The sequence below is a fragment of the Gallus gallus genome, chromosome 16 (genome assembly GCF_016699485.2).
Source record: "Gallus gallus isolate bGalGal1 chromosome 16, bGalGal1.mat.broiler.GRCg7b, whole genome shotgun sequence".
Taxonomy (NCBI): domain Eukaryota; kingdom Metazoa; phylum Chordata; class Aves; order Galliformes; family Phasianidae; genus Gallus; species Gallus gallus.
This window is the reverse complement of record NC_052547.1, coordinates 1595534-1623028: the sequence shown is the minus strand read 5'-3', so window position 1 is coordinate 1623028 and position 27495 is coordinate 1595534. Positions and strand designations below refer to the sequence as shown.

Below are 27495 nucleotides of genomic sequence, written 5' to 3'. Positions count from 1 at the left end.
TTTTATTATTTTTATATTTTTTTACATTTTCGGTTTTTTAAGTCTTTTCAAATTTTTAATTTTTTTTATTCATTCGTTCGTGCATTTCTTTCCGTGTGTGTGCGCGCGTGAGTAGGCCCGGCCCGGCCCAGCCCAGCACGCCCCCCCCCCTCTGTCGGGAAGTGGCTGCAGTGCCGAGGTGGTGGGTAGACCTGGCAGACGGAGCTTCAACACCAACCCACCCCCCCCCCCCCCAGCACCCCGCCCTGGCAACCTTTTCTGCATTTTTTTTTTTTTTATGATTTTTGATTTTTCTTTTCCCGTTTTTTTGTTTTAATTGATTTCCCCCCCCCCCCCCCCCCCCCTTTTTTTTTTTAAAAAAAAAAAAAAAAAAAAAAAGGTGTCCCCCCCTTCCGATGGCTCGGCCGGATAGTGACTCGACTTGGCGTCTGGTGCCCGGCACCCCCCCCCTCCCCCCCAATCCCCTGTATCCGCTCCACCTGATCTGCCCCCCGCTCCTTTTTCTCTTTTTCTCCCCCGCATTCGTTCCTTCGTTTGTTCGCTCGCTCTTTATTTCTCTCTCTCTCTCTCTCTCATCTCTCTCTCACTCTCTCCATCTTTCTTTCTTTCCTTCTTTGCCTGGGTTCCCCCCCCCTTACTTTCTTCTTAAATACGTCCGTCCATCCGTGCCATTGGTTGTTTGCTCCGTCGTCGCCCGTTTCTTCCTCGTTCTCGGGGGAAAGTCGGCCGGGAGAGGGTTGCGGGATTGTTATTTATTTATTCCTCCCCCCCCCCCACCTTCTTCTCTCGCCGTTCACGCCCGCCCCCCTCCTCCCCCCACTCGACTCCCGAAGGGCTGGACCCGACGGCTCGGCCGGCCGGCCGGTGGCGTGACGGAAGGGTCGGCGCCCCCAGCCCCACCCCCCGGATCCGCCCCGCCTGATCGGCCCCCTTTTGTTCGTCTTTCCCCGCCGTTTTTTGTTTTTGTTTTCTGAACGCTTCTTCTCCACACCCCGCCAACCCCCCCTCTTCGCCCCCCCCCCACACTCCCCGGGTTTGATTTTTTTCCCCCGCCTTTTTTTCCTCCGGCGGGCTCGACCTGATGTCTCGACCGGTCCCCGCGCCGCTCCCGCCCCCCCCCCGCAACTCCCCCCTGCCCTCCCCCAACCGTGGACCCACCCCCAGCCCGCCACGCGCTTTCTTTCCATTACACTCTTGCTTTCCGTTTTTTTTTCTACCGGGGGGGGGGGGGGTGCGGGGAACGGGCACGTACGTTCGCACTCCCGTAGTCGCTCGCTCTTCTTCCACTTCTTCCTCTAGTAGCGCCCCGCCGGGGGAGCCGAGGGTCCCCTCCCCGAGCGCCGGCGGTCGGAGCCGACGGCTCGGACGCCGGCCGGGTGGGAGGCGAGGCGAGGCTGCCTCTCCGCCCTCCCGCCAGCCGGGAGAGAGGCTCGCTGCGAGCCCGGCGACCGGACGAGTCGAACAAACGAGTTTGGTTTTTTTTGTTTGTTTTTTAATTTTTATTTTCTTTATTCCTTTTTTCACGCCCTCCCCCCTCCTCCCCTCCTTCCTCCCACCCTAATCCCGGAGGGCTAGAGCCGATGGCTCGGCGCCCCACCCCCACCTCCCGGATCTTGCCCACCGGACTGGCAGCCTTTTCTGTATTTTTTTAGGAGAAAATACATTCTCACTCCGATTAGCAAAAGCCCTTGAGAGATGTAAACAAGTTTGGCAGTCTTGGAGGGAGAAAACCAAAAGACTGTAACTATTTGTGCCAGACAGAAGCTCTTGACATGCTCACCACTCGTCTAGTTTGTCTACCTGGCATGGTTGTGAGCAGATGATATAAAGGTCAAGCTGACCAGTGGCATTTCGGGGGATGTGTTCTCATGCAGGCACCTATCTGCTTTGGCTAGAGCAGATCACAAGCTCTAATATCTCAAACTCACTGTTTTCCCTTAACTCTGCAATTCCACTATTCATACCCTCAATTACACTTCCATGTACCATTAACAATTGCACTTCCATATACCATTAACAATTACACTCCCATATAGCATTAAAATAGCTTGTCCCACTCCCTTGAAAACCCACAAATCAAATACAGTTCTTTAGTTTCCAGAAATACCCAGTACTTGGTCTCATGATAAGGACACTCAAATAGAAAACTGATCCCATTGCTTCATTTATGTTCCCAGTTTCTTTTTCAATATCCCCCCTGGCTCACCAGCAACCTCTCTCCTGTGAACCAAAATACAACCCAGGGGATCTTTTCGGTATCTCTTTAGACATCCCTTGTCCCATAACAGCTTCTTAGCTAACACTTTCACTGCATAAACATGTGGTGACTACAGCCAGTACAATTTACCATTTGAATCCTTCTCTCCTCCTCCCTCCAGGTCCCAGCCTTCCCTCTGTGTTGTTTCCCACTGTTGCATAGCTGCCCACCTAATCACATCTCTTTCTTCTCCAGTAAACAACATACTCATGATAGACATAATTCCCATCCATGAGTAGAAATTAGGCCCTAGAAATGGATCTAATTACTACCCTTAAGGGATCCTCAATTAAGGAATTCATTTCTTTCTTGAAATTCCTAGCCTTTCTGCTAGTAAAAAGGGGGGAGGGCATTAACATCCTGCGTAAATTGTTCCAATTCCCTCAGTAATTCAGAATGTGTACTCTCTCTAGGACCCTGCATGGGATCAGCAGCACGGCCACTCCCAGCCTTTGCAGAGATTGTTGCGGCTTGAATTCTTTCAAACTTTAAGGATGGGGGAGGGGGGGAAAGGCAAGTTATCTAAGTGATTCAATTTACGATCTTCCCGCTTCTCTCCTTTTTATTTTCAACTTTGACTCCTTGTGAGGATCTGTTTTACTTCCTGCACCCATTCCTACATACTGATGTGTCCAAGAAACAAAGACTGTCTCACAATGATACAGCTGTTATGCACCAAAAGTGACATCAGAGACGTGTACAGAAAGATGGGAGAGTGAAACCATCCTCAGCCGTGGGTGCATCCAGAAGTGACATCAGACAGAAAGCAGGGAACACCACACTGAGATTCCGTGGCTCTTTGAGGGCATGGTGCATAAAAAGACATGGTTCTGAGAGACAACAAGGAGCTGCTGCCTAGTTTTGTGCAGACACAAGTACAGCAGCACTGGGAAGGGGCATCTGAGAGGTTCGCCCACAGCAGCACTGGCACGAGGTTGGTGGTGACGGTGTCTCTCATTGTGGGTGCGTCTTCTGCTTCCAGAGGACAAAGTGGTCAGCTCTGCTGCAGACCCAATGTCTGTGTAGGTGGCACAGGGATGAGCTGATCCTGTCCCCTTTCAGGTACGCACATTGGCCTCCACCTCACAGCTTGAGTCTATGCTCAAGAGGGAAGAGAATGGGAAAGGTGCCCCAGTGCACTGAGAAAAGCTGGGGCTACCTCTCCTGGGGAAGGGCAGAAGGGCTCAGGGTGCAGCACTAGGGAGCTGAGCAGTCCAGGGGAAATCATGGCTGTGGCACCAGGAGAAGGTCCCCATCCCAAAGAGAGCCCGTGGGAAATCCTGGCCCAGACAGCTGGACAGACTGACCAGTTGTTGAAGACTGTGCCATCGCTCCACATCCACTGGGTGTCCTCTTCTTCCCTGTGCAGCCCAATCCAACAGTTTGCCAGGCCCTGGAAGCGCATCATGAAATCCTTTAAAAGAATCAAGTGTTGAATGTTAGGAGGTTTTAGCATTATTCCCACCCATACTGCTTGGAAACGTTCTGCATATGTAGTACAAGTTATGTATATAAACTGAAGATCTTTTGTGTAAGTTATGTAAGAATGTCTGCTTTCTATCACTGCAACTTGAGCCTTAGAGAGTTTCCTGATCAACCGTCTTATGGTATCACATGGATGTTAGGAGAGCTTAATAAGCTTGCTCAATCATCTTTACTCCCAAAAGAGACAGAGGAGAGTCTTCTGCTTTCTTTTTTAGAATAAAGGGAGAGTCCACTGAGGCATACCCCTGTAGGGTCTGTCAAAGTACACGGGGATACAGCCCCTCTTTTATCTGTGTTCCCCAATGCTGGTGAGCCCTTCCCCATTTCCCCATTGGTGTGAAGCCGAGAAAACCAACAAATTAGCTTGACACAACAATGAGTTATGTCAGGCAGGTATTCCCTTCACTACAGTGCTGGGTGCATGGAGGATCACTCCCACCAAACACGCACACCAAGAGAAGCAGCAACTACATATTTAAAGGCACAGTGTATATGTATTCATTACATTCCAAGGACATAGGCAATGGACAGAAATTCCAAGAAATGATTAACATCTCTGGTGGTCATGGGATGCATCCTTGCTGTAAATTTCCAACTCTTCTAAGGGGTGTAGCTTCAACCAGTTCTCATGGGTATTGCATTATGCTGAGGCATCTGTTTTGTCTGTCCTATCTTCAATAATAGGATATCTATCCTACTTTCTTATCGTTATTTAATAGTGAGCTTCCATGGAGTATGTACTCTAGTCTTGGGCTTGCATGTGTACATCACCTGTCCTTCAGCTTAAGTTCACTCAAGTTATGTGAAAAGAGCTGTTTTCACAACATAGAAAAGCTGTTCTCATGATTCAATCCCCCCTTTTCTATGTGCAAGGGAAATTCTTTTGCCTAGAACACACTGTTATCCATCAATGTCTTCCTAAAGTATTTTCCCTTTTCCACCTGGAGGTTCGCATGATATCTCTTCCAGGTGATGTAATAATCTAGACCTTTTCAACAACACCAGAGAGAGCACTGCACACATATACAGGTTAACACTATGAGTATAATTAGTACAAATAACACTGCAACCAGTTGCTTTAGCCAGGCAAAGATGGGGAGCCAGTTAGTGAGCTTATTCCATATGTTCGTAAATCCAAATGAAGTGTCATCTAAGGAGACTTGGTGTAGCACTTTGACTTGTTCCCAAATTGCCTGCAGATCAGTTTCTACCCATTGATTTTGGTCCACATAAGCACAACAACTCTGGTTAATTATTATACAAACTCCTCCTTCCTTTGCTGTAAGGAGATCTAGAGCCATTCTATTCTGTAAGACTACTTTACTCAGAGAATAAATCACTGTTTGCCAACCCTGGATGGCATCCAAAGTTAAGTTCTCAATTCTCTCCATAGTGGCTAATGCATTTGCTATTGCTTTTTCCAGTTCACTGACTCTTAGTGCTGGAATTAGCCACCAAACAAAGCTATGGAATCCTGAAGGTCTATGGACTTGGATTATTCCAAGTGGAATCATATAGTGGATTATTCCCTCTTTTAATTTGTAGCGATGTGGTTCTTAAGACCCCTCATGAGGGCTCTGTTCTAGTACACATACTTGTCTGAGACATCAGATAACCCACCATGCATGTCCCAGTCCAATTCAGTGGGGGTTATTTTACATGCATATCCGTCTCTACACAGCCACCAATATCCAAAAGGAAACTTATATGGTTTTTGCATGTGCTTCATCAGTGCAGTCCCCATTCCCACTATAGCTAGTATGTCTTTATCCCTGAACCATGCTGTAGTGCTATTGGTCCTACAATCACATTTGCTACATTCCTGCCATCTGGCCATGTCATTTTCTCCAGTTGTCATCCCAGGATTGCCATATTCCCAGCTACACCCTAAGCCTGACAGATTCCTCCATCCAACATTAATAGGGTTTGCACTGTCATTATTCCTGTCTATAAAAATGGACCAGGTATTATTAATGACTAATAGGTAAAATTTTGGACCTAATTTATGCTGATTTTCTTCCCCATGTTTACAATTTCCTCCATCTTTTGCCATCTGATTTATTAGCCAATCTGGTATTGTTCAATTTATACTGCAACTACTCCGTAAACTGGCACCCTTCCTTCCCCTCTGGAGAGGGCTGAACATACCCAACAATCTGAAACATTCAAAGCTTGAGTAAAGTTTTCAGTTAACATTATCTATATATATTCTGGCCAATCTAAAGCAAACATCACAAGTATACAAGATAGACAAAAACTAACTGTTCTGTTTTCTTATCGTAAGTTTCAAAGGTCCCTTCTGGGTAGAGGTCCACTGGGTGCTTGAAGCCTTCTTGATCCTGGAGTAGTGGATCCACAAACGTACCTCCCTGGTCTTCACTGCAGTATGGGTGGTGACTAAAATTTGGTAAGGTCCTTTCCATTTCTCTTCCAGTGGATCACCTGAAAAACTTTTGATGTATACCCAATCCCCCATATTAGTAGAATAGATTGGATGATCTAATCCCTTGCCTCAAGTAGATAACACTCTTTTATTTATTTTCTGTAACTGGTGTCCCAAGACTTGTGCATATTGTCCTATTTCACCCTATCCTAGTTGCTTTAGATCCCCCTGTTCAGTTATTTTTTAGGGCCTACCATATAGGATTTTGAAAGGGCTTAATCCTTCCTTACTCCAAGATTTGACTCTTGGAGTAAGAGTCAAATCTATCCATAGGAGAGCCATAGGAAGAGCTTGGTACCAGTGGAGACTAGTCTCTTAACATATTTTGGCTATCTGTTGCTTAAGTAGATGGTACATCTTTTCAACCTGACTGCTTCCTTGGGGCCTATAATGGGTGTGCAGTTGCCAATCAATTCCCAGGAGTTTGCTAATCTGTTGTACTACCTTTTCCCCCCCCCAAAAATGTGTGCCCCTATCTGATGATATCACATCAGGCACCCCAAGCCTAGGTATTATTTCATTCAATAATACTTCTGTAACTTCTCTTGCTTTATTTGTTCTTTGAGGAAAAACCTTGGGCCACCCAGAAAAAAGTATCTGTTAAAATCAACAAGTATTTATACCCCAATCAGGGAAGTTCTGAAAAATCTATCTGCCATTGTTGACCAGGTAAATTTCTTTTTCCTATGGTTCCTAATTGCAGCTTAGTTACTATATTTGGATTGTTTTTTTAAATGTACTTCACACTGTCTTGTTACTTAGCTGGCGACAGTGTACAAGTTTCGGCAAACCATTTTCTCCATTAAGTATTTATAAAAAGGTTCTATTCCTCAGTGAGCTGCATTATGCTCCTGTTTTATAATGAGCCATGCAAGCTGATACAGAATTATTAGCTTTCCATCTGGTGTGTAAAACCAACCCTCATTTTCTTTTTCCTCTAGATCTTGTACCAACTTATGATCTTCCTATGAATACACAGGTTTTACCTCATTTAATAGGCTACTTGCTCTCTTTTGTGGAACTAGAGATAGTTCTAATGCTATTTGTTCTGCCGTCCTTTTTGCCGCTTGATCTGCCAAATTATTTCCCCGTTCTTGTGAGGTGTTACCTTTCTGATGACTTATGCAGTGCATTATTGTGATTTTTTGTGGTTTCTTGACTGCTTCTAACAACTTCAGAATCTCAGGAACATGTTTGATTCCTTTCTCTTGAGTTGTTAACAGCCCTCTATCTTTCCATATATCCCCATGAGCGTGTACAATGCCAAAGGCATTCTTAGAATCAATCCAGATATCAGCTCTTTTACCTTTAGCCAGCTCAAGGTCTCTCGTCAAAGCAATAATTTCTGCCTTCTGTGCTGATGTCCCAGTCAGTAAAAGGTTCGCTTCTGTTATGTCCTGATGAGTGGTAAAAGCATACCCAACTTTGTGCTGACCTTGACATATAAAGCTGCTCCCATCCACAAACCAGGTCACTTCTGTGTCTTCCAAGGGCTGGCCTTTTAGGTCCTGGTGGTTGAAGTATACTTCTTCAGTTGTCTGCAGACAATCACACACTATGGGTTCAGTTGTATTGCCACTGAGGAAGGAAGCTGGATTTACAGTGTTAGCTGTCATTATCATTACATTATCCTGTTCAACCAGGATTGCCTGATATTTTAGGAATCAGGAAGATGACAGCCAACAGTGCCTTTTTTTTTTTTTCCCCTAAAACTGCGGTAACTGTATGTAATACAAATACAGTTATTCTTTGCCCCATAGTAAATTTCCATTCTTCTTGTACATTTAGGATTACTGCTGCTACTGCTCTCAAGCAGGCAGGCCAGCCCTAGCTTACCTCATCCAGTTGTTTAGGGAAATAAGCTACTGCCCTTCTGTATGGCCCTAGTTCCTGCACCAGGACTCCCATAGCTATTCCTTGTTTTTCATGTGAAAATAAAAGAAATGGCCTGATCACATCTGAGAGTCCCAGGGCCAGGGCCTCCATCAGTCTCTGCTTTAATTCCCAGAATGCCCTTTTAGCTTCTCCATTCCAAGTTAATTTTGCTGGATTTTCCTTCAGCAGCTAGTATAACAGTTTGACTAATAGCCCATAATTATGAATCCATAATTGGCACCATCCTGTCATTCCTAAGAAAGTCCGCAAGTCCTTTGCTGTGATGGGCTTGGGAGTTCTACATATTGCTTGCTTTCTCTCTTTTCCTAGTTCATGCTGTCCTCCTGACAGTGTGAAACCTAAACAGGTTACTTGGGTCTGTACTATTTGGGCCTTCTGCTGAGATACTCTGTATCCCCTTAGCCCCAGGAAGTTAAGTAGGCTTACTGTCCATTGATAGCATTCCTCTTTATTCTCCATTGCAATCAGGAGACCAACTACATACTGGAGCAGAATTCTGTTGCTAGAGGGAGGGTCCAACTCCTCCAATTCCTTGGCTAGCTTGATTTCCAAAAACTGTGGGACTGTTCTTAAATCCCTGGGGTAACACTGTCCAGGTTAACTGAATTCTTCTTCCCAAATCTGGGAAGAACTGTTTTCACAATACAGAAAAGCTGTTCTCATGATTCAGGTGGAGGTATTTGGGGTTCACATTCTTCAGCCATCCTCCCTGTAGGTACCTCTCTTCATTTTCTTTGTTAATACATACTTCAAAATCTGGGTTCAGAGTTTGTTGTTTTGCCAACTAGAACTATATTTCAATCCTGTAAAGTCTATCTCTCTTTGTTCTGCCCAGCAAATCAGATATACATGCAGGTGATAAGCTAGCATGCCCTGCCATATCCTTGCAAGAAAAGTTTGTTTAACCAGATCTCTGTGACCAAAATTCTTCTTCTCAGCTTTTTCTTTATGTTGTTTTACAGGGACCCCCTATCCTTCTTTTGTTCTTCCTATATTTTATTTTGCAAGAACACTTGATTCCTGCTTATCTATTATATATATTATTATATATAATACTATTATATACTATATGATATATAATTATTCTAGATATGTCCCCAAATTACATACAGAATAAATAACTTATCATCGACTTGGCTGAGTGGCTTACAGTGAAGTTTCACAGTGATATCCACTTTATTATTAATCCATTCCCAGAGGCTCTCAGCCACATTATTGCCAAAAGCAAGCTCCATGCATTCCAGCCCAACATTACCTACAGCAACACCATCCCATCTCACCTGCCCTGCCTATCTGTCCTGGAGAGCCCAAAGCTATCCAGTACACATATGATAGAACACTTCACATCACACTTCACTTAGGTAGTTGATGTTGTCGCTCCAGGACCAAGCTAAAGATTCTCTTGCTTAAGATTCTCAAGCACTTCTTGCTTACACATCCTAATGTGAGTATTGCTATAGAGACATTTACAGTCTGCTCCAATGTGTCCAACTCCAGGTGGAGCAGATCCAAGTGCCCCATCAGCATGCCATGCCTCCGAATTTGGATGGATGCCAAGACCAAAAAGAAATGAAGATGGAGACCTGGAGAGCTGCTTGTTCACTGTTGAGCTCTGTCTGTGAGGCTGCACCAGCTCTGGGCTGTGCAGAGCTCGCGTGTTACACAGAGGGCATACATTTCTGCTGGGTGGATACAACTGCTGGTTGAACTGGCTGAGTGACAAAGTCCTCCCTGCACACCCTCCCGTGCAAGTTTGCGTTAGGAAGGGAGATGGGGCTGTGTGCCAAACTGACCTTCCCCCAGAAGCATGCAGGGACCTGCAGTCCGACCTTCTTGCACCTTTCCCTGTCCTACCACGCTTCGTAGGAAAGTAGGGCCAGAACACAATGAAAACAAAAGCTCCAGGACAACTCAGCTAGTTTACTCTCCTTCCTCACTTTTCCCCTTTCACAATCCACAGAAAGGCCATTAGCCACACAAGGGAAGAAATGATCAGGTGTGTGAGGAGCTGAGCAAACCAAGCTTAACTTCCAAGGCTGGTCTCTTCCACATGACTTGTCTGATGTCTGACACAAGGATGAAGGGATTGGCTGGTTCTCTGTGAAAGCTTGCAGGTAGGATGACTTCTTCTGCTTGCAGGTCATTTTTAGTCAATCTCCAAGAGACATTCTACTGTTCTCCTGACCTTTATATCTGAATCATCAGTGGACTCCAAAATTACTGGCAGGAACACATGCACACAGAACATCCCTACACAGCTGGACTTCCTTAAGAAATGGCTTCAAAAAGCTGCTTGCAGGAAGAGCAGAAGAGAAAACTGGGCATGGGGAGAGATCTTCTATTAACAAGAAAAGAGACCATCAGAAGGTCCTGGATGTAAGTCCCTTTTCCAGAGAGGGTGCCAGTGATGCCACCTCTTTTCCTTACACTTCCTGTGTGGTGAGAAGTGTTGCAGGGCCTACATCTCATATGAATTAGCCAATATCTAATGATGCACTTCTGGTGCCTCACAAGGTTTGAGCCATGGCAAAATCTCTTCTTGTAGGCAGCACAAGCAGAAATGTGTTTCTGATCCCCCTGCCCACAGCCTGAGAGTTTCTGGTGGCTGTGCCACATCCCACTCTGGAGTCTCCTTTGCATGTCCTCTCAACACTCTACCCCCAGCAGGAAAAGAGCAATATACATAATTCCCATGCCAGAAAAGAAGGGGGAGCAGGAATTTACTTTGGCCCCAAACACCAAGAACAGATCTAAGTCCAAGAAGGGAACTACAGATCATCCAAAGCATGGGAAAACTTAGATATGCTCTTCTGGAGAGAAAACAGCAGCTGGCTCGTCCAAATGAGCCCAAGTAAAAATGTGAGCATTTCCTCTGAGCACTTGAGTGGGAATCATGACCCTTAAGCATATAACACATGCACCACTGCCTGCTGGGCACACAGTGCAACTCTCAAGTATCTCTGGCTGAGACACGGTTTCTTCCCAGTTAGTGCTCTCTTCCATTCCCCAGGGGTCAAAACTCAGGAGAGGAGGCTTGCTAATTCAGGGGGCTTTGAAGCAGGATTTCACGGAGGGAACTTCAAATCTCTATGTCACTGCCATTCTGTCTTGGCTTAGTGACAGCAGTAAAATGCCACCAAGCAGAAATTCTACTAGTAATGGAGTGCGGAACTGGAGAAGTCAGGAAAGCAGAATATGATTTTTATCAGTGATAACCAGAACAAGGAAGGGAACAGGAGGGGTTGGATCTGTCCTGCAACCGAGGTCGGGTATGCAAACATGGACAGGGTTTGTATTTCCCTGCTCTCAGCCACACGCACCCTTCCCTGCTGGGCTCACAGTGTATCTCCCAGTTAACACACGCTGGAACACATCTTCTTTACATCAAGCGCTCCCTGCTGGTTGCACCACATTAAACCACTCAAGGGATTTGTAAGGTTTGTCACCACACGAAGCTATAGATGGCTGACCAGGCTGGGACTCTGGCTGAAGCTTTTCCCACATTCAAAGCACTGCAGACTTGGTCTCCTGTAAGGATGTGTAGGTCGATCACAACGCAGGAACTGCCTTTGAAGTTTCTTGCAAACTCGGGACACTTGTATGTTCTGTCTACTCTGTGGATGTGCTTGTGGGATTAGAAATGCTTGTAAAGCCCTTCCCACACTCAGAACACTTAAAGGGTCTCTCTCCATGTGTGGATGCACTGGTGGTGGAACATTGTCGGTTCCCACATCCAGGGCACTTGTAAGGTTTGTATCCTTTATGGCTCCAGGCCCCCTTGGACATCTCTTCTGATTTTCCCCACCGAAGTACTATCCCACTGCCATTCAGACACATCACACTTATGCAGAACCTCCCTTATGATTGTGATCCCATCACCTACTGGATTCCAGAGGTAATCCAGAAATAACACATTTTGCCAAAATACTGTCCAGTCAGAAATGGCTTTTTCCAGCCTCAACCTCCTCCTCTCCCCCACCAGCTCACCTGGGCTGAGGTTTCCTGCCATGTCCTCTAGGCTATGCACTTTTAGGGTCCAAGGGTCTTCCCCACCTTCATGCACAGAGATCACCATGTGTTTGGAGGCTGGAAGTGGAGATAATTAAATGATAGACACAGAGGAGATGAGAGCAATCCAGTACATGTAACAGGATATTGGCAGGAAGGTTCAACCTCTATTGCCATCCCATCAATATCTGCCTCTATGTTGTGAGCCAACAGAGGCATTACTTTCAGATCAGTTTTTGTATGTCATATAGTGTGTTTATCTAAGGTTTATCTAAGCCACAACAGTTTTTTGTTTTTTTTTTTTTTTATTAAAATGTTTGTAAAAAGAGAGAGTAACAAAAACAAAAATCTTTTGGAATATTTGACCTTATTTTCATGAAACTTGTGCACTACAGCTCTACTCATGGAGGTGGCTGCACTTCTCAGTGAGTTCTTAAGGTCCTCGTCAGAGATCATTGATGAAATTTTATTCTTCTTGTGCTTCTTCCTTGAAAATATTTGTTCAAAATTGTACGTACCACCAAAACATGACGCCATGCGTTAGGTGAAATTGCGAAGTGAGGGATATTTCTCTCTAGCAGGAGAGGTGTTACCAAAGTCTGGTAAAGAGACGTGACCAATTTTTTTAGTTGGATGTCTGGTTGCAACTCTGTATGCTCCATTTGGAAATTTGCAGGTCATGTATCTATGAAACAGGAGTCACACTTGCCTGACATAAGGTGAGTTAGCACGGTACTGCAGCCTTCCTCTGTCCCGGTTTCAACTCAGACAGTGCCAGTCGCACACCACTGTGTGGTTGTCGTGAGAGATGGATGCATGCCTGGGGCTGGGCCAGGCTGCTCAGTGGATAGGACATGTCTGCCCTTCGGTTTACCGATCCTCAGGCTACTATTTGGAGGCGAGTTCATTCTCGTTGAGTTAATCAAGAGTTACTCATATTAATGGGGACGGCCAGCAGGTACTGTGTCCCCTGTATGGCTGTGGTGATATACATTACAGGAGGAGACAAAGAAGCGCTGTGCAAAGACAAACAAGGTCATTCAGCTGCTACACAACTGCAACAGACCACTGCACAAAGCCATCCCATCACAGTGTTACAGCCCTCCTGAGCCCAGAACTTGTCTTCCCTCATGGCCATGCAGTGGGTGACTGCTAGTAGCATGGGAGTCTGCCTTCAGTTGACTCCAGTGCTCTGTGTCTCCCAGAGCTCACTCTTCTCTGGCATTGATGTCCTCTCCAAACAGTGCTGTTGGCATTGTGTCACCTCCAGGGCTGCTGCTCCTGGCACACTCTGGGACAGAGCTTGGCCCAGTTGGCAGCGCTGCACAGAGACAGAGCCATTGGTGCCACTTCCAGGAGAGAGCCTACTCTTCCCTGCTGAGCATGTGAGGCCAGGCAGGGATGAGCACTTAACCCTTTCCTCACACTGTGGCACTCTCTGGGCGAGCAAACAGAGAAGGCAGAGTTCCAACTGGAGCTGACCGCCTCCATCCCCATGCTACAGCTTCCCCACATACTCGGCTTTGGGTCTCTGCTTTAAAACAGAAAGGTGATCTCTGTACACTGCCCATGCTCAGCCACACTACACCCCCATAGCCAGCAGGTCAAGCAAGATGATCCACCTCTTCTACTCTGCCCTGGTGAGGCCACATTTAGAATACTGTGTCCCGTTCTGGGCTCCCCAGTTAAAAAAGACAGGAATCTCCCAGAAGGTGTTCAGTGGAAGGCCACAAAGATGTCTGTGGACCCTTGGGAGATCTGCTGTTAATCAGCGTGTGATGCAGGAATTAAAATGTAGACTCAGAATTCACCAACAAGATTGTGAGTTGTTAATTAGATCCTCAGAGGAAGAAGGTGAAGAAGCTGAAGGTGAAGGCATCCCTGGGCAATGAGGGTCCAGGGACTTTGCAGCAGCTGCAGTCTGAGCCGCACTGAAGGCGTTCTGCTGCTGGATGTTGATTTGAAGTAAATACATAATACATTTCAGTGGCATATTTTTTAAAATATAGCTGTTGAATTGTATTATGTGATTAGCTCTTGCTTGCAAAACTGTAATAGCTTTTAGATATTGTAAATAGTAGATGTAGCATTATAGACTAGAAAGCATGTTATAAGGCTATTCTGTTTTACAGCAAAAGAAACACAATAAGGAAATGATGCAAATAGACTTATCAGACATCTAAAGAAGCCTCCTCATCTTCCAAAACCCCGGTATATATCCTTAAGAGACACATTGCCAAACTTATCCCTGTCCAAGGATAAGCAGATGTTCAGAAATAATGGTTGAGTGCTGAGTGAGCAAATATTTCAATTTTGATCATAGAATCATAGAATTAATACCTATAAGTTACTTATAATAGGCAATCTCCTGCTGAGCATTCGACAATGAAGAGAGTTCATCCAGAGGGTGAGTGGAGAAGAGCATTGGAAGAAGGAAAAGGCTGTCAACTGGACAGTCATGATAGTAAATGGACGGTAGATGGCAGAAAAGACTATGGAATAGAAGACCGGAAAATCTCATAAATCGGCACATGAGATGAGTGCTTATATGTTAATTATTTCGAGGGTAACCGATGAATATGTACTATCTGTGGAAATGCCACGGACTCTGAATCATGCCTCTTTAAAGTGCTTAAGGTGGAATTATCCCAGGTGCTTCCTGGTGCTGCTAATAAAGAATACCTGACTGAACAGCAACAAAACTTTGCCGTTAAGTTTATATGCATCAGTTTCTTCAAATCAATGTTACGGGTGATATCTCAGTTCTGGTTTCACTTTTGGATTGCGCACAGTGTCCTCGCCCCTGGCGAGCCAACACCTACTCTTTGATAATGCCGATGGGCAGAACCCCACTGCCTGCAGGAGGCTGATCCAAAATGAGTGTTCCCTGAGCCAGGGGATGAGAAGGAGGGGAAGGAAGTGGGGTGAGGCGTGAGCGGCCGCTTCCCTGTGCAGCTGTGTGCGCTGGCTGGAGTCAGAGAATCAGAGGGCGAATGACAGAATCCGGAATCATAGACTGATCTCAGAATCACGGAGTCAGCACAGACGCGTCCGTGCCGGAACCGTGGAACTGCGGAATCCCCACAGCTTCTGGCGGAGGCACACGGGGAACGAATGGCCTCGGCCTGACCCACAGCGGGTTTCAACGCACATCCCATCGGGATCTGCTCCAGCCCCGGCTCCAGGCCCCGCCCCTCCCCGGGGCCCGTTGCTCGGCGCTGGGGAAGCTCCGGGTGGCCCCGCCGGCTGCCGCTTCCCGCTCCGCCCCGAGGAGCCGCGCTCCGTGCGCTGAGGCCGCGTGGGCCGCGATCGGAGCGCGGCGGGGAAGCGGCCCGGGGCCGGGGCCTGGGACTCGGGCCTGCGGCCTCCCCTCGCCGTGCAGAGCGGCTCTTCTCTCGGGGTCCCGGTTCGGGACCGGCAGAGCGGCCATCTCTTCGGCGGGACGGGAAGGTGCCGGGACCGCGCTGTGGTGGGAGCAGTGCAAGAGGTGATCCCAAACCCGATGGCCGAGCGCGTTCCTTTTGGCCGAACGGCGGATCCGCGTCTGTTCTGTATCCGTGGGACAAGAAGATGGCTGGGTCGACCTTCCGAGGACTGTGAGGGGTGTTTGTTTCTTTAGGACAAGTTCCCTTCACTGGAAGCTTACGGTAGGTCGGTGCGATTTCATATATTTGGGAGTGAGTCGGTTGGTCATATTGGAGCGTGTGTGTGGCATAAACGGTTGTGAGTCACAGACAGCAGTTATTCTTTTCCAAATCCACGGTCACTTCAGAAATCCCACCCCACGTGCCACAGCAGAAACGGGGTATTGTGGCACATCAGTGACTTTTGGCATTAAACGTGTGTAGGTGCTCTGTAAAATGCACGCACTGCAGCCTGCCTTGTTTCTGTGGGGGCTGGTATTAACAACCTAACCGAAGGAATGAGCACCAAAGTCATCTGTTCCAAGTGCTAAAAGCCCTGCATGATGGCTGCAGAGTGAGTGCCTGACATGCATGTCTTGCCAGAGGGAGGGGAATCGGCATTGGCAATTTGGAGCACAGCATTTTGCTCTGTTTCCGTTGGTGATCTTAACTCTGTGCTGTCTGAGTTGCACGCTCAGCTTTCCAAAAGCCAGTCAGGTTTAGATTAAACTTTGTGCTCCTTTGTTTCTTGAGAAGAATTTGCCAACGGGCCTTAAAGTCCCACTGGAATTAGAGTGTTTATATGGGCTGTCATTGTTCACTTACTGATACTACTTTTCCTTCGAAGGGCAGTCCCAATGCCTTGCAGGCACTGTTTGTTCTTCCTTCAGGCCTTACCATCCCCCTGGGAGCTGAAGGAACTGGGAGTATGTTTTCCTTTCCTTGCTGGCGCTGACTGTGGAGGGTCTGAAATACTCTTTTTTCCTTGACTGTTATCTCGTTTCTGGTGTGCTGCAGTTACACTGAAGACAATATCAGTGGGCTGATTACGAATTGTGACGCTAGGATTGCCAAGGACTAATGAGTTTCTTTCCATGATGCATTACTCCAGCTTCAGAAATCTGTTTACAATTTTTTAAAGTTATTTTCTTTAATTTCTGCTCCCCGTTCCAGTTTGCTTCTGTTGTCCCTTGCTTTATGTGTAACGTACAATCTTGCCATTCTGCATAGAACACCGTTCCACGTTTTCATCCTTTTGCAGCCCCTAATGATCTCTTGTTTCTCAGTTGTAACAATTGTCTCGAGTCCATTCATGTAAGAGTTTGAGACTGGATTCAGTCCCCAACTCTTCAAATCAGTTGGTATAGGGATACCCTAGTTGCCATTGTGCAGACTTCACCAATTTCTAATGGATGCATCCCACTACAATATGTACTTTTGGGGGAGAAGCCGGAATATATGGATTGATGTAATGTAGAGAGGCTTTAGTGACGTGTAACAGTAGTAACAGTGACGTGATAAGATTGGAGATGGGTGCATTGCTGCTGGTCTGAGTCCCAGGTGGCTTTTACCCACGTGCAATGCCCTGCAGATGGGCTGGGGAGGGCTATTCTTGGACAGGGACTGCTGCGCTCGCTCACACCTCCCCTGCCATTTTTCTTGTCCCAGCAGGCTCTAGTGAAACTTGTGCCTTTCACCTGTGATCATCCCTGACATATTACCTGCAGGAGAGCAAGAAATGGCCGCAGTACATCCATCTCAGGTAGGGGCATGGGGAAGCAGGCAGGAGAGGCCATGGGGTGAGGGATGTGAAATGCATGGGGAGAGGGTTGTGCCTTCAGCCAGTATTTATGTGCTGGGGACAGAGAAGCTGCTGGGACTGCGGTTTCTCTCCTCTGTGAGTTGCTTCCATGGGCTGTGGCCGTTCTCAGCAAGGAGCCTCTTTGCTTGCAGGAACCCATGAGCTTTGCAGATGTGGCCTGTGTATTTCAGCAGGGAGGAGTGGGTGCTGCTGGACATTGTGCAGTGAGCACTGTACTGGGACGTGATGCTGGACATCTGTGTGTTTGTGGCTTCGCTGGGTGTGGGCTTTGCTGCCTTTTGTCCTTGTTAGGGCTCCTTAGGCTGTGCAGAATAAGCCTCTGCAATCTGGGCCTAGTATAATTGCAATGTAGTTACTTATGGATTAGTACAACAGCACCGCAAACGAAAGGTAGATAAGTTTTACATGAGTTTCAGAAGGGATTCGTGCACTCAGCAGTGCAAGACCCAGAGTCACTGCTGGCAAGCGGGCGTCAGCCAGGAGGGGCTGGGTCAGCTCCTGTGAACTGCCCTTGTGTTGTTGCATTGCATTGTGCACCAGCTCCAGCAACCTGACGACTCACTGTTTTTTTATTTGCTTTTTTAATGAATTCCCATAAATCTTTAGGAAGCCTTGGGCACTGAGCAGTTTGGATAGAAAGAAAGCAACCTAATGGGAATTTTAAAGAAATTATCCCAGCGCAATTTTTGAAGATGTAAAATTCACGCTAGGATCCAAAGGAGGGCAGTCTGTACCAGGGGCAGTGTCCTTCAGGCCCTTACGGTGGTTTCAGAAGTGTGGAGGGGCAGACACATAATGCAGTTGTTGGACGAGCAGCTGTGCCAGAATGATGGGAATGCTCTCGTGCTCACTGTTTGTATCACTGAAACGTCACTTCCAGCCTCCAAACCCGTGGTGAATTCCCTGCTTGAGGAAGGGGAAGGGTCCTGGATCCCAGGTGTGCCTGGCCTGGAGGACGTGGCGGGAGACCTCAGCCCAGGTGAGCCGGTGGGGGACAGGAGGAGGTTGGGGCTGGCAGAAGCCGTCTCTGACTGGGCAGTATTTTGGCACAGTGTGTTATTTCTGGATCACCTCTGTCATCCAGCTGGTGATAGGATGACAACTACAGAGGAGGTGCTGCAGAAGTGCGATGTGACTGAATGGCAGTGGGGCAGTGCCTCGGTGGGAAAAGCCAGAAGGGATGTCCCAGGGGGCCTGGAGCAAGGAGAGCACTTGAAGAAGCATCAGGGAAACCCTCCGGGAGAGACTGTGAGGAACCCCCTGGACTTCAGCACAGGTCAAAAGCAGCCTGAAGACGCAAGGAGCAAGGAAGTGTGCCAGGAGGAAAGACAGAACCCAAGTGATGAGTGTGCGAACAGCCTTAAAAGGAATTCCGGCCTTGTTAACTGCCAGCGTACCCACATAGCAGACATACGGTTTAAATGCCTTGAGTGTGAAAAGAGGAACGTAAAAAGTTGCAACTTGCTCATGCGCCAGCAGGACCACACGGGAGAGAGACCCTTTAAGTGTCCTGAGTGTGGGAAGAGCTTCAGAAGCAGTTCGAACCTCCTCCGCCACCAGCGCATCCACACGGGAGAGAGACCTTTTAAGTGCTCTGAGTGTGGGAAGAGCTTCAGAAGCAGCTCCGACCTCATTGTCCACCATCGCATCCACACGGGGGAGAGACCTTTTAAGTGTCCAGAGTGTGCAAAGAGCTTCAAAAGCAATTCTCACCTCACCTCCCACCAGCGCATCCATACAGGAGAGAGACCCTTTAAGTGCCAAGAATGTGAGAAGAGCTTCAAATGCAGTTCCCACCTCATCCACCACCAGCACGTCCACACAGGAGAGAGACCCTTTAAGTGCCCTGAGTGTGGGAAGAGCTTCAGTAGCAGTTCGAATCTCAGTGACCACCAGCGCATCCACACAGGGGAGAGACGCTTTAAGTGCCCGGAGTGTGGGAAGAGGTTCAGCAGCAGTTCCAACGTGATTATCCACCAGCGCATCCACACAGGAGAGAGACCCTTCAAGTGCCCTCAGTGCGGGAAGAGCTTCAAAAGCAGTTCCACCCTCATCAACCACCAGCGCATCCACACGGAGGAGAGACCCTTCCAGTGCCCTGAGTGTGGGAAGAGCTTCAAGAGCAGTTCTGACCTCATTGTCCACCTGCGCGTCCACACAGGATATAAACCATACAAGTGCCCAGAGTGTGGGAAGAGCTTCAAAAGAAGTTCTGAATTGAAGTGCCACCAGCGTATCCACACGGAGGAGAGACCCTTTGAGTGCTCTGAGTGTGGGAAGAGCTTCAGCAGCAGTTCCAGCTTCAGCTACCATCAGCGCGTCCACACAGGAGAGAGACCCTACCAGTGCTGTGAGTGTGGGAAGAGCTTCAAAACCTCTTCCTACCTGATTGTCCACCAGCGAATCCACACAGGAGAGAGACCCTACCAGTGCTGTGAGTGTGGGAAGAGCTTTAGCAGCAGTTCTAAACTCAACTCCCACAAGCACATCCACAGAGGAGACAGTCCACAATAGTGCCCCGAGTTTGTGCGGAGCGTCACTTTCAGTTCCTGCCTCCTTCGCTACCCGCACACCCTCGCAGGAGACAGAGCCTGCGAGTGCCCCAGAGAGCGTACTCCTTCCCCTGACGGGTAATGTGGTGCAGCCGGCAGGGAGCGCTCCCTGGAAACAAGATGTGTTCCAGCGTGTGTTAACTGCGAGCTACGCTGTGAGCCCAGCAGGGAAGGGTGCGTGTGGCTGAGAGCAGGGAAATACAAACCCTGTCCGTGTTTGGGTACCCGACCTCGGTTGCAGGACAGATCCAACCCCTCCTGTTCATCTCCTTACTCTGGTTATCACTGATGAAAATTCCCTTTTGGAGAATTGCTGTTTGGTGGCATCTCACTGCTGCTACCAAGTCAAGTTACAACAGCTGTAACACAGGGTGCTGGTCACTTTTTAAGAGCCATCTCTTAAGAGCACCGGAGAAGGCATTTTCAATCAGTTGGGAGTCAGGAAGCAGGGCCGAAGTCCAGCTCATCTGAGCAGCTTTTCTTCCTGAGTTTAGGTGGAAAGGCAGGTGAATGGACACTGGCAGCCAGATCAGGCCACATGGGGGAGCTACAGAAATGCTGTCTGCCATTCTGAGGGGAGCGTCGATGCTGTCAAAGCTCAGTTGAGCTGAAGCTGGCCAGTAACGTGGGGGACAATTGAAACGTTTTTCGTGTGACCAGCAAAAGGAGGACCATAGATGACATCGCTTACTTACTGGATGAGGTTGATCACCTCATAAATCGGGACATAGAACAAGCAGAGTCACACAGTGCACTATTTTTTCACGTCTGTCTTGAACACTGGAGATGGGTGGTGGGACGCCTGGAGCTCTGGGTTCATGCCCATGACTGCACTGATGATAAACTCCCAGTGGGCTGTGGACGTGGGTGGGATTTGCTGCTCCAGTTGCATGCGTGTAGATCTATGGCCCATGGGGTTTATCCAGGGACCTTGGGAATTGCAAGATGTCCCAGCTGACTGGAAGCTGGCAAACATCTGAGTTTCCAGGCAGGACAAGAAGGAAGACCTTGTCAATTCCAGGCCTGCCAGTCTCCCTTTGGTGCCTGGCATTTCTATAGAGAGATATATATTTGTCCTGATGATTATCCTTTTCCTTTCCTCTGTCTTAGTAAATATTTTTCTCTCAACCCTGTCGTTCTAGTTTGTTTTGTTTGTTATTTTCTCCTCCATCGCACTGGGTTGGGGGGAGGGGGGCGGTGAGTGAGCATCTGTGTGGTTGTGTGAGCCACCTGCCAGGTTAAACCACCACAGGAGGGTCCCTTGGGAGTCATTCCTGAAGGGTAAAGGTGTCCAGGAAGGCTGGACACTTCTCATGAGGGAATTCTCAAAGGCACAGGAGCAGACCCAGCCAGCATGTGTTCATGAAAGGCAGGTCCTGCCCTTTGGTCACAGCAACCCCAGGCATCACGAAAGGTTTTGGGGCAGAGTGGCTGGAAAGCCGAGCAGAGGAAACAAACCTGGGGGTTTTGGTCTGTAGCCAGCTGAACGTGAGCCAGCAGTGTGCCCAGGAGGACAAAAGGCCGGTGGCATTCTGAATGGACACCTGCCCTTGGGTGCTGGAGCAGAGGTGCTGAGAAACGGGTGAGCATGTTGAGAGCACTGGATGATCACGGGTTCACTGTGAATGGACCGTGGGGATTGCGGATCAAAAGGGGGAGCATGGAGTGGGCAAGAGGGCCCTGGAACAAATAGCGGGTGACGGTGAGAAGACTATGGGCAGGCAGTGGCATTTCTATCAGGTGACCGTGTGGAGATGGCAGGAGTAATATAAGGAGAACGCGGTGTGAGAATTGGGATGGTAAAGAGGTGACCACGGCGTGAGTATGGTGAAACTAGGGGGTGACCACTGGATGAGCATGGCAATGTCATGGAGGGACCACGGGGCCATCCGTGGGGCTCAGGCAGTGGGTGGAGCCCTGTGAGTGACACGGCTGTTCCCAGGCAGAGCAGCAGCACCGAGCATTCCTCCAGACCTCAGAGCAGACAGACAGGCGGATGCCACACGGGACAGTGCTATCATGCCACGGCTGATCGGGGTACCCGCAACGGAGATCTGCCTGGAGACGGGTGATGCCGCCCAGCCCAGGCACTCACTGCTCCAGAGCAGCGGCGCTGGCTGCCGGCACCCTTCCTCCTCCTCCGGCAGCAGCCATGGGGAGCGGCCGTGTCCTGGTGGCCGGGGCCGTGCTGGTGGCACTGGTGGCGCTGGGAGCACGGCTGGCCGCCGGCACGCGGCCCTCGGGTGAGCTCGGAGTCCCGGTGTGGGGATGGTGCAGGGTGGTCCCTCCCGGTGTCTCCCGGCGCCCACCCCAGCCCCGTGCGCAGCGCTCGGAGCTCCGCGGCTCACGATGCCGGCGCCAGCGGCTCCGCAGCCGTCGTGGGCGTGGAGGGGCCGGGACGGAGCGCGGACGGGGAGTGGCTTTCGGGTCTGCCGAGGGGCAGCTGGGCTCCCTGACGGTGCCCCCTCCCCGCAGCATTTTTCCAGTGGAGTGCTACAATTGAGTGCCACTTCCTCAACGGCACCGAGCGGGTGAGGTTTCTGGTGAGGCACGTCTACAACCGGCAGCAGTACGTGCACTTCGACAGCGATGTTGGTCTCTTTGTGGCCGATACAGTCCTGGGAGAGCCTTCTGCTAACCTCTTCAACAGCCAGCCGGACGTGCTGGAGAAGAACAGGGCTGCAGTGGAAATGCTCTGCAACTACAACTACGAGATAGTGGCCCCTTTGACGCTGCAGAGGAGAGGTGAGTTCACGCGTCCCCAGAGCTTGTGACAGGCACAGCGCTGATGAGCGCACGCGGTGCTCTCACAGCCTGTCCCCAACGCTGTCCCCTCTCTCCCCCCCCGGCAGAGCCCAAGGTGAGGATCTCTGCGCTGCAGTCGGGCTCCCTGCCCCAAACCGACCGGCTGGCTTGCTACGTGACGGGCTTCTACCCGCCGGAGATCGAGGTGAAGTGGTTCCAGAACGGGCAGGAGGAGACAGAGCGCGTGGTGTCCACGGACGTGATCCAGAACGGGGACTGGACGTACCAGGTGCTGGTGGTGCTGGAGACCAGCCCACGGCACGGGGACAGCTATGTGTGCCAGGTGGAGCACACCAGCCTGCAGCAGCCCATCACCCAGCGCTGGGGTAAGGCCCCCAGCCCCTGTCCAGCTGTGGGAGGAGTGGGAGCGTGGCCTTCAGAACCCAAGCTCCTCTTCCTGTCCCTGCAGAGCCCCCGGGGGATGTGAGCAGGAGCAAGCTGCTGATGGGCGTCGGGGGCTTTGTGCTGGGGCTCGTCTACCTTGCACTGGGGATCTTCTTCTTCCTGTGCAGTAAGAAAGGTGTGTGTTGGGGCAGTGGGGCTGTGGTTGGGGAGGGGGGCTGGTGGTGAACTGTGACCGTGCTGACCTCGTCTTGCTCAGTTTCAGGGCAACCTGATCCAACCAGTCCAGGTAATGTCTCATTCCCCCAGTGACATTACTGTACTCAGAGGAGCCCCAGGCCCGCTGTGGTCCTTATTTCTCCCTCTTTCCTTACAGGGATCCTGAACTAGCAGCTGCCTCACGCGGCTGCTCCACCAGCATGTCCAGCACTCCCCGGCCCCGAGCTTGAGTTTTCTTTGGGGTTGTCACCGTGTTCCCTGCTGCCACTGCAGAGCCTGCTCTGTCCCTTTCTCAATAAGTACTCCCTGAGATGTTGACTCCGTGGTCCTTCCACTTCCTTACCGCGGTCACCCAATTATACCCCCAAGTTCCCAGTACGATCACCCAGTGGTCATCTCTTTGTCACCCCGTCGCAACACCATCTTTGCCCATATGACCCACATGATTACCCATGGTCGCCCCATGGTGGCCAGACTTTCCCCTTCGGATCCCTTCATTCTCAAGCTATTTTCCCACCACGTTTTTTTCCTAGTAACCTCACGGTCATCCAGTGGTGCCACCGTTTCTCAGCACGGCCCACCCGTGGCCTCACCAGGATTATTCCATGGTCATCCTACGGACACCTATTTGTCACCACATCACCACATTCTTACCCACAGTCACCTCGTGCTTGTGTTATGTTTTGGCCGTGACACCTCATGGTCACCCACTGTTCCTGTCACAGTGTCCTGTTTCCACTTCGGACACTGTTTGGTCACGCAAGGATCCCTAGAGACGCCCATGGAGCTCAGCAGTGGGACGGGGCTATAGCGGGGACCAAATGTCAGAGGGAGTCCTGCAAAGCTGCGCTCTGTCTGCAGACGAATGATGCCGCCCAGCCGTGCTGTTCCCTGCCCATTGCTCCCCAGCTCCAAGCTTGCTGGGGAGCACCTCTCCAGTAGGTCAACCCTAGCCTGTATGGATGGAGGCAATTTTTCCTCCCCGGGTGCAGGACCCTATACTTGCTCATCACGTTCTTGTCTGCCAAACCACATCTGGTTAAATGGCAGCACAGACTTCCGGTATGTCAGCCACTCCTCCCAGCATTGTACTTGCTGAGGGTGTACTCTATCCCTTCATCCAGGTCAATGATGAAGATGTTGAGCAAGATTGGACCCAGAAACACTCCCTGGGAAACACTGCTACTTACAGGCCTCCAACCAGAATCTGCACCAATAATCACAACCCTCTGAGCTCTGCCAGTCAGCCAGTTCACGGTCCACCTCACTGTTCTCTCACGCTTCCTAGGAATTATTAACTGGGATCATTCTCCTGGCTGGGTGGCCTATAGAAGACCCTCACCTTAAACGTTGCCCCATAAATCTTACCTGGGGGCTCTCAGCCATGTCATTGGGAACAGCAAGCTTCATGCATCCCAGCCCACCATTACAAACAGCAACGCCATACCGTCTCACTGCCAATCTGTCCTGGAGAGCCCAGAGCCATCCAGTACACATAGTGCGTGTCATAGAACCCTTCCCACCACACCTTGCTTATGCTAATGATGTTCTAGCTCCAAGACCAAGCCAAAAGCTTCCCCCTCCTCCTGCTTACACCTCACGCTGTGTGCATTGCTATAGAAACGTTTACAGGGTGCTCCAGTGTGCCCAACTCCAGGTGGAGCAGATCCAAATGCCTTATGAGCACGCCATGCCTCCAAATTCGGATGGACACCAAGACAAACAAACAAACAAACAGACAAAAAAAACCCAATAATGCCTAACAACCGTGCAGATGGAGACCTGGAGAGCTGCTTGTTCACTGTTGAGCTCTGTCTGTGAGGCTGCACCAGCTCTGGGCTGTGCAGAGCTCGCGTGTTACACAGAGGGCATACATTTCTGCTGGGTGGATACAACTGCTGGTTGAACTGGCTGAGTGACAAAGCCCTCCCTGCACACCCTCCCATGCAAGTTTGCGTTAGGAAGGGAGATGGGGCTGTGTGCCAAACTGGCCTTCCCCCAGAAGCATGCAAGGACCTGGAGTCAGACCTTCTTGCACCTTTCCCTGTCCTTCTACCACGTTTTGTCTTTTATTTTAGGAAAATAGGGCCAGAGCAGAAGGAAAACAAAAGCTCCAGGACAACTCAGCTAGTTTACTCTCCTTCCTCACTTTTCCCCTTTCACAATCCACAGAAAGGCCATTAGCCACACAAGGGAAGAAATGATCAGGTGTGTGAGGAGCAGAGCAAACCAAGCTTAACTTCCAAGGCCGGTCTCTTCCACGTGACTGGTCTGAGGTCTAACACAAGGATGAAGGGAAAGCTTGCAGGGAGGATGTCCTCTTCTGCTCGCAGGTCATTTTTAGTCAATCTCCAAGAGACATTTTACTATTCTCCTGACCCTTGTACACGATTCATCAGTGGACCCTGACATTACTGGCAGGAACACGTGCACACAGAACATCCCTACGCAGCTGCACTTTGTTAAGAAACGCCTTCAAAAAGCTGCATGCAGGAAGAGCAGAAGAGAAAACCGGGCGTGGGCAGAGGTCTTCTTCTATTAACAGGAAAAGAGACCAAGAACGTCCCGGATGTAAGTCCCTTTTCCAGAGAGAGTGCCAGTGATGCCACCTCTTTTCCTAACTTTCTGTATGTTGAGAAGCATTAGGGCCTCTGTCATCCTCGGGGTCTCCAGCATCCTCAGGGTCTCTCCAGTGGGGGTTTTCCCATGAAAAATGAGGTGCCGGCCCTCAAAGAAACTCCTCCTGCACGTGAGACAGTTGCAGAGCCTACCTCTCACACACATTAGCCAACTTTTAATAAAGCGGGGGCCCTGGATGAAGCTCTGCCTGCAGTGCAGGCATTTCTAAGGTCTCTGCCCTGAGTGGATCCTCTGCAACTTGATCGGGCTGGAGCTGTGGTTGAAGCTCTTCTTACACCCGGGATAGAGAGAAAGGTCCCACTTGGAGGCTGTGGCAAGCAGCCTCAGGAGAGACCCGAGGCTGACCCCTTGGATTCCGGAGTCGAGGATACAGGGGGTCTGAAGAACGCTCCAGCTGAAAAGGAGATGTTAGCCGCGTACGAGAGGGTAAAGGCTGCTTCCGAAGTAGTTGGTACTCAAACGCAGTACTCCTCCTTCCGCTTGAGCACTTGAGCTAGTGCTCAACTGGATGTGTACAGGAAAGGTTCCCTCCATCCATCGTGCTACTGATGCCGCTTGGAGTAAGTGGGTTGCATAGATTACACAATGAGCCCAAATGGGGAACCTCAGTCGCCCACAAATCTTAGAGGTGATCATGGACTGGCCTGAGGGCAAAAAGTTTGGAACATCGCCAGCAGAACAGGTACTGTGCGCTGAAGAGACTCCGGCATACAACGAATTACCAGAAAATGAAATTAGCCCTCCTCTCTGACGGCTCACGTCGTACCGTGGGGAAGCATCGCAGATGGAAAGCTGCTGTGTCGAGCCCTGCGTGACAAGTTGCGGAGGCCACCGAAGGAAAAGGAGAATCAAGCCAATTTGCAGAGGTGAAGGTTGTCCAACTGGCTTTAGACGTTGCTGAACAGGAGAGGCGGCCAGTGCGTTGCACTGACTCACGGATGGTGGCAAATGCCTTATGGGAAGGTGGGGGGTGGTGGTTACAGCGGTGAGAACAAAACAATTGGCAAAGAAGGGGGAGATCTATTTGAGCTGCTGAGCTGTGGAAAGATATTGCTGCCCGAATAAAGAATATGGTTGTAAAGGCGTGTTCTGTAGATGCTCGTGTACCAAAGAGTCGGGCTACTGAAGAACAACAAAATAATCATCAGATAGATCAAGCCTCTAGACTTAAGGTGTCTCAAATAGACTTGGACTGGCAACACAAGGGTTAATTATAACACAAGGGTAACGGTCCCATGGAACCTCAGACCATCAAGGAAGAGGTGCAACATTTAAGTAGGCTGGGGACTGGGGGCTGACTTAAGTATGGACGCTATTGCACGGGTTATTCCTGACTGTGAAACATGCACTGCAATTAAACGAGCCGACAGGATGAAAACTCTCTGCGGGGAAGGGCAATGGCAGAAGTATGAATATGGGGAGGCGTGGCAGGTTGATTCTATCACCTTGCCACGATCTCACAACGGTAAGCATGAGGTGCTTACCATGGTGGAGGCAACCACTGGGTGGCTTGAAACACATGCAGTACCCCATGCTACCACCCACAACACCAGATTAGGGCTCGAGAAACAAGCCCTGTGGCGACACGGCACTCCGGAAAGAATTGAATCAGACACTCGGAC

At 49.5% G+C, this 27495-nt stretch overlaps 5 protein-coding genes and 1 pseudogene across 18 annotated transcripts in view; 4 read left to right on the top strand and 2 right to left on the bottom strand.

The window, feature by feature from the left end:
• The window catches only part of MHCY15 (major histocompatibility complex Y, class I heavy chain 15), a 295994-nt gene that overhangs the window by 107563 nt on the left and 160936 nt on the right, over positions 1-27495 (top strand).
• Positions 1-27495, top strand: part of MHCY4 (major histocompatibility complex Y, class I heavy chain 4) — a 311182-nt gene that overhangs the window by 155719 nt on the left and 127968 nt on the right. The gene's annotated exons all lie outside the window — the stretch shown is intronic.
• LOC124417249 (C-type lectin domain family 2 member I-like) overlaps positions 1-27495 on the bottom strand; it is a 246597-nt gene that overhangs the window by 102856 nt on the left and 116246 nt on the right. The window lies entirely within an intron of this gene.
• On the bottom strand, positions 3212-3725 carry YLEC1P (c-type lectin like 1, MHCY region pseudogene; annotated as a pseudogene).
• Positions 15353-20996, top strand: OZFL (OZF like, MHCY region). Of its 8 annotated transcripts, none has more exons than XM_046901507.1 (5): positions 15353-15740; positions 16346-16419; positions 17165-17255; positions 18196-18294; positions 18368-20996. In XM_046901507.1, the coding sequence occupies exon 5, from the start codon at positions 18411-18413 to the stop codon at positions 19827-19829; it is 1419 nt and encodes a 472-aa protein (XP_046757463.1). In that variant the 5' UTR covers positions 15353-15740; positions 16346-16419; positions 17165-17255; positions 18196-18294; positions 18368-18410; the 3' UTR covers positions 19830-20996. The 8 variants fall into 8 exon arrangements, with proteins under 8 accessions (XP_046757463.1, XP_046757466.1, XP_046757462.1 ...); XM_046901510.1 differs by having other exon boundaries at positions 17162-17255; XM_046901506.1 differs by lacking the exon at positions 16346-16419 and having other exon boundaries at positions 15353-15736; positions 18403-20996.
• MHCY2B7 (major histocompatibility complex Y, class II beta 7) lies at positions 21064-27356 on the top strand. 7 transcript variants are annotated; one of them, XM_040648805.2, is made up of 6 exons: positions 21064-22110; positions 22343-22612; positions 22720-22998; positions 23082-23192; positions 23280-23303; positions 23391-23617. In XM_040648805.2, exons 1-6 carry the CDS (start codon positions 21939-21941, stop codon positions 23402-23404), a joined length of 870 nt encoding a protein of 289 aa, XP_040504739.1. In that variant the 5' UTR covers positions 21064-21938; the 3' UTR covers positions 23405-23617. The 7 variants fall into 7 exon arrangements, 6 of the variants coding, with proteins under 6 accessions (XP_040504739.1, XP_040504737.1, XP_040504736.1 ...); XM_040648804.1 differs by having other exon boundaries at positions 21066-22110; positions 23274-23303; XR_005840179.1 differs by having other exon boundaries at positions 23082-23303.